This window comes from Priapulus caudatus, unplaced genomic scaffold, assembly GCF_000485595.1.
Source record: "Priapulus caudatus unplaced genomic scaffold, Priapulus_caudatus-5.0.1 Scaffold52, whole genome shotgun sequence".
In the NCBI taxonomy this organism is placed as follows: domain Eukaryota; kingdom Metazoa; phylum Priapulida; class Priapulimorpha; order Priapulimorphida; family Priapulidae; genus Priapulus; species Priapulus caudatus.
Genome location: NW_014577113.1, coordinates 137801 through 144790, shown reverse-complemented (window position 1 = coordinate 144790; position 6990 = coordinate 137801). Strand labels below are relative to the sequence as shown.

General features: G+C 48.0%; 1 protein-coding gene across 1 annotated transcript in view; it reads left to right on the top strand.

Moving 5' to 3' along the window:
• LOC106820921 (calpain-9-like) overlaps window positions 1-5002 on the top strand; it is a 42016-nt gene extending 37014 nt beyond the window's left edge. The window contains exons 8-9 of the mRNA XM_014825522.1: window positions 768-770; window positions 4994-5002. Of these exons, the coding sequence (XP_014681008.1) occupies window positions 768-770; window positions 4994-5002 (12 nt within the window). The remainder of the gene's footprint in view (window positions 1-767; window positions 771-4993) is intronic.
• Window positions 5003-6990: the final 1988 nt, after the last annotated feature.

Genomic DNA, 6990 nt, shown 5'->3' with positions numbered 1-6990 from the left:
CCCAACACCACGTGGGTCAGACGCACGCGCATGCACGCAGGACGCAACTTTCCGCGTCCGGTGAGGTTTTTCTCGGCAGCTTACCAACCCTGGCTTGAATAATACATGGCAGCTGCTCTGGAACACGCGCGTAAACAAGTGGCTAATTATTCGATTATATCACGAGAGAATGCCCAATTTAGGCGGCAGGAATTTGCCTGCATTCAACACGAGTTGCTCTCATTTGGCCTTATCTGTTCTTACGAATATGGGATGCGCTTGCCTTTCATGAATTTTATGCACGCATTAATAATTCAGAAAATATAATGCCACCTGAAAGAACCACGTACATATGTATGGTGATTGCTTACAGGTTGTATGCAATAGGGAAGGCCTTCGTGAATAAATTATCTGCTTCCACAAGCAGCTGCTGCATGTGTATAGCGCTGAGTTCTATACGGGCATCTGCGGTGGAGAGACAGAGAGGTAGAATATTGAGAGAGAGAGAGAGAGAGAGACGGGGGGAGGGAGGAAAAGAGAGCGAGAGAGAAAGAGAGAGAGACGGGGGGAGGGAGAAGAGACGAGACTGACGGGGGTAGAGGAGGAAGAAGAGAGAGAGAGAGATGGTACGAGAAGAGATGAGAGAGTTTAGAGAGAGAGAGAGAGAGAGAGAGAGTGGTGTGTGTGGTAGAATACCTTGGCGCACACGCGCGCCACTATTGCGCCTCACCTCTTGCTGCGCCAACATGGCTGATGTGCTGCGATGAGGCAAGAAGCGCACGTACAAGGATGTGGCACTGACGGCGGCGCGGGCACAATCCAGCATGTCACGACACAGGCACGAGCACGGGCCGACACGCGGCTGACGCGTGCACACGTGGGCGGCCACATGGGCGCAGGTAAAATAACAACGGGCAAAATATAAGGACGTCAGCATTGTATTCCAGAGGAAAGCGCTATAGCGCGGCGATATATGATTGACACGGCCTTGCTCTAGCGTCCTCAACATAGCTCGCGGTCCATCCGGCAGCACGGCCAGATGCCTGGCGGGTTTATAACGCAGCGACACGCGTATTGTGATGGCAACCGGAATAGCGATGGACGCTGCATCTATATATTCTTTCTCGCAAGTACGGGTTTTACAGTTCTAAGTACAGGATAAACTAACAGAAAGTGGCAAAGTATGTTGTGTGGAGCCGGAGAAGAAAAAACCCCGTGGGTAAACTTTGAGGGGGCTTGTGATGATGAGAGAGAGAAAGAGAGAGGAAGAGAGCGAGAGAGAGAGAGAGAGAGAGAGAGAGAGAGAGAAAGAGAGAGAGAGAGAGAGAGAGAGAGAGAGAGAGAGAAAGAGAGAGAGAAAGAAAGAAAGAGAGAGAAAGAGAAAGCCACTAACGTAAATGAGCATAGAAGCTTCAGCGCAGCGACACAGAACGCCTGCGAAAATACTACTTAAAATCTCTCAAAACAAAAAACAAAAATTTATTCGAGGAAAGCTTTCACGCCGGTTAAATATTAAGACTAGCCTAAAGTGAGACAGCGCTCAGAATCTCATTGTGACGGTTCAATGAAACCATGTGCCCTCCGGGAATTAAAAGGAAGGGGAGGGGTTCGTTGCCACACATCGAGGTATACGCTGGCGTACAGAGGTGACAGTACACGCGATGGCGCGGCGGGCCCGGGAAGATAATGAGATATCAGCTGCGAGGTATGGTGATGTCATCACTCCTTGTAACGAGACGTGACGAGAGAACGCATGAGTAACGCGCGCGTGCCCGCTCACTGTGTTCTCGCACCCGCCCGAGCTTATTAAAATGTTATTCGTACACAAAAGGAAAACGTTTGCGTGAAATTAAGAAAAAACGCACCCGCATGGACACCTGCATGCGATGAAAGTTTTATAAACGCTTCCAATAGTCGCTCCTTATATGATTTCAAAGGCTTGCGAATACGAAATTGGAAATCGCAGTGCAGTTGGATGCAACTCGCTTACAAAAAGACTACCTGCGGTTTACAACCACTATTCCGTACATGCCCATTCCATAGCTATGGCTCCATCCAACAGTCCTTACCGGCTTCTTCTAACCATCATTCCTTACCTGAAATTGCTAACCGCTACCGTATAATCGTGGCTTCTCACCACCACCATTTCCATACATGCAGCTTCTAACCTTCAATTCGCACGCACACTGCACACGCACGCACGCACGCACACACGCATGCAGGCATACATGCTTGCACGAACGCACGCATGCACACATGCATGCTTGCACGAACGCACGCTTCCACGCAATGCCATGTATGCACGCACGCACGCACGCACGCACGCACATAGCAACATTTATACGCGCGCACACGTTTTCGGTAATACCACCAAAGACATTAGCGTAGAGCCGAAATTTATTTTTCTTTATATTACATTTGCGTGTCACCTGAGCCAGTATGCATGCACCTGACAGGGGCAGTATCGGCGGAAGGAAATTGTGCCGAAGGCGACACAACACTCAATTGAAATGTCAAAACAACATATCTACTGTAACGGCGAATTGTCAAGCCATCGCCATGGGACAAACGCACACACCCACCCGCCCGGGGAACGCGAAATAGTGACAAACACACGTAAGCCAACGGACGAATGCTCACATCCGGGTATTTAACATGGTGGTCCAATGACGGTGAGTCGCTCACGTGTCACATTGGAAATACCATCAAAAGACTATTTACAGAGGAGAACTCGTCTGCGATAAAAATTTACATATTTTAGTAAGAGTCTACGTCGAATACAAATTACACTTTTCATTCGGGTATACGTATCTCGATCGCAAATAAAGAAACCTCTCGTTTATTGAACAGTTATGCACCTGATCAGGCAACCTACTCTGCATAAGCAGCCATTGTCGAATACAGAGTGCACATTTTGTTCAGGTGTATCGTTGCTCAAAGGCGCCTCGTATGTCGAACGGTGATACACCCGAACAAAACACCCGAACAAAAGCACACGTGCCTGATTCGATTCGTGTATACACGCGCTACGGTTTCGCGAGGTGAACTCGTACGTCATACAACATGACGTACGACGGAGTAACGAACACGCGGCGCGAGCATCGCCGCGCACCGGAGAAGTAACAAACGCTGTTATAGCCGCCTGAAACCTAAAACCTGAGATCTGAGACAAGTACCTCTGGCGTTTCATACTCGGCAAAGAACCAAGTGCGGCCGCGTGTATCACCGGGCACCTGGGACTCGCGAGGTACGAGACCGTAAACACGGCGTAAGCACGACGCAGTGATAAACACGGGTGATATAACAAACGAGACTAATTCTGTCGCTGGTATAATGCGGCCAGGCATACGAATGGAGCGAGACGCACGCACGCACGCACTTACGCAGTTGCGCACGCATACGCACGCACGCACATAGGGACAGATACACACACGCACGCACGCACGGACGCACGCACATATACACGGGTAGGCACACACGCACGCACGCACGCACGCACATACACACAGGTAGGCACACACACACACGCACGCACATACACACAGGTAGGCACACACGCACGCACGTACACACACCGTGATCCATACTAACAGCTGACGAAAGTAATTACCCTGAACGGCTTCGTGCGATAGGTGTAGCAGAAGGCGACCGTATCACGGAAGCCCGCCGCGGGTCAGCTGTCTAAATTACAAAAGTAGCACGTAAGCACATACAAGCAAACACACGCATGCACTCACGCACACGCGCACGCACACACAGGCCCACACACGTTCGCGCACAATTATATGCACACACGCATACACGTATATACGCACGCATACACGTATACACGCACGCACGCGCACATAAATAAACAAACAACAAACAAACAAACAAACAACAAACAACAAACAAACAAACAACTACACGCATATAAATTACACTATACTCACACGCGCGCGCGCACACACACACGCGCGCGCACACACACACGCGCGCGCACACACACACACGCGCACACACACACACACACGCACGCACGCACGCACGCCACACACACACCAACTGCACACGCACTACCAACACACACCACCACACACCACACGCACACACACACACCAAACACACGCGCGCGCGCGCAGAGGCGGCATGTAAGATTCGTCTGAACGTCTGAAGCCAACATCTGGTCAGGATAACGGTCAAGAGCGTAACTATACTCGCATTCATACGGATCGTTTGCTTTATTAAGCCACATAATAGAGTTTCTCATATGTGTGCCTATGTAGGTTAACATGCCGACGTAATGCGATGCACGTAATCTGTATACCGCTTGGAACGAAATGCGTTATCGAACATTGTGGACGACGTTAAGTACGACGGACTTATACTTTTACGGTCGGTTCTGTTTACATACTCAACGGCAGTGATAGTATATATTTTTTTATACGACACAAAGTATCAATTACTCTAGGACTGTACGATGTGCGAATATTATGACAAATGTTCTGCCTTAAAGGCAAACGATACGCGCAGAAAGGAGTACAGGTCTCCATGCGATTTCAAACTTTATGCATTGAATAGACGAAGAATTCGCTGAATTCTACTTCATACGCACGTAGGTCAAAAAGCTAATTCGCGTTAATATCTTTACGTTAAGTAAAGTTGTTTTTTTCCTCTCGCCATGCGGGGATCTTCTCTCTTCATCTCGGGAGCAATCTAAATATTTCGTCGGCTGGCGCAGCGGGCGAAGCGGGGGGCAAACCTCGATGCGAACGCCTTTGAGCTTTGTCGCCAGTCGATATCTTATATAGGTTTGTTGCTACAGCTGGCCTCCGCTACACGGAAATAACACATTTCTAATTTGTTCTCAACATGCCGGAGATAATGATCATGGCTGACGAAGCACTCCGACAAGAAAAGATATAATATAATTACCGATGCGTTCTTGTCGCGCTGTTGCCGGCGATGTTACACGACGACGGGACAGAGAGATGACGCCCCTCTGTGACACCGTTTAGTGACAAGCAACGCAAAGGTCGTTTGACGACAAACACAGAAAGCGAGACATAAAAATCGTTAGACTAGCGATTTTTTCACACTGGAATTTCCACGTGCAAGCAGTTCCGACGATTGCAATAACTTTAACAATTTAATTGAATAATCACATACGCGTAGCTCGGATAATGACGTCTCTGCAATTGAATGAGATATTACGGATGAGCAGCGTGTTATATATATATGGTATATAGCAGATATATAAAATGCATGCAAATTTTTATTATGGTATATTAGCATACAGGACATTCTCGCATGCATGTACAATAGTGATAGTCCTAGCATGTGCACATTCGAAATACACGGGACTCGTGAATTTAGAAAAAGCACATAAACCTGTATGTCACTAGTTCACTATTTCACTATTTCATCTCATCTAATTGGTACGCTATAGTAACGTGGGCACTACAAAAATTAACCGTCACCACGCCCGGCACTATAACTAGCTATTTGCGTGGATTTATAATATGTAAGTCAAATACGGACATATACGGTATATTATTAATATTTGGTATACAGAGAGTTCTTTAAATTTAAATACTTATATACCTGAACGGATGGATGGAATGTCGAATAGCGACAGTAGATTATTGTAGATGTTTATACATTGAGATATATGCTGCAGACTGTGAGAATACTTCAATCATCATTGAAATTCAGCCATAAAATCATCTATCGTAATTTTCCTGAACGCAATATGCAACCTTTTCCGCGCATGACCTACCATCTTACACGAAATAAATTACTATGTACTCTCATTCAAACCTTCAAAGACAACATCTCCCGATATCTTTAATCGATTCGAGAGGCTGCGATTGAACATGCGTCGATACTCACTCAACTCTCACACGCTCACAGCGGCTAAACCTCTCATCAGAACGTACGCGCTTTGCTCACTCTGAAACACATCGCATATAATCTCAATGATTGACACGCACTGCCGCCTCATCGAGGGCTTCACCTCTTCGGTATTTTTTGGCTTGGAATGGTTTCATTTCACCAGCTGCATCTAGTTGTTCTAGTAACGCATCGCTGCGGCCCCCCCATCCTCGGCTTACTTCGTCATTCTGGTTAAACTCCTTGTGTTGGCATGGTTATTGGCGACGGAGCATAAAGATATTCCGCGGTCGTAAAACACCCAATATCCGAGGATATCCTCCCCGGGGGTTAGTCGAATCAGCTCTGAAACAAACACTGCGTGCATGCATGCAAGCAGGCAGGAAGGCACCCGCATACGCACGAACGTACGAACGAACGCACGCACGCACACACGCACGCACGCGCGCACGCACACACGCACGCACGCGCGCGCACTCACGGAGCGTGTGAGATCCCCGGTCGCGCGAAGCATTCAGATTCGGTGTTCCGCCCTCATAAGCATATTTATAGCTGTGAAATTGTGCACAAGACGTCTTAAGGAGATTCGCCTTCTGGATAATAGAAAGTAAAATCCTTCAATTTTGCCCATCTTGATGAGCCTGCGCGCGCTTGTGTGTATGGGGGGGGGGGCGTGTATGTTAGGTGTATGGGGGTGTATGATGGGTGCAGCTCGTGTGTATGGGGGTGTATGTTGGGTGTATGCACACCAGTGGAGCGGGTGGGCAGCAGAGGCTGAAACACACATTGAAGAGCGAACATGCGAGCAACCGACGTTCGAATTTCGATGCGAGCTGACGCGATGGCGTTTATAGTGACGGCTGGGTGTGCACGCATGGCGCGACTAACACATATACTAGTTTCAGACGCTAGTCCTCAGAGGGGCACGTGCAGCACGCACACGGGTTAGCTTGGTCGAACGATGTGATTAGGACAACAGAACTTGTGCAATAATTGTTGGGTTAAGGAACGAGAGTATATCGTCGAATATCTAGATCGCACAAATAAATAAACGTGTGCGGTTACACAAATACGAGAGAGACAGACAGAGAGAGAGAGAGAGAGAGAGAGAGAGAGAGAGAGAGAGAGAGAGAGAGAGAG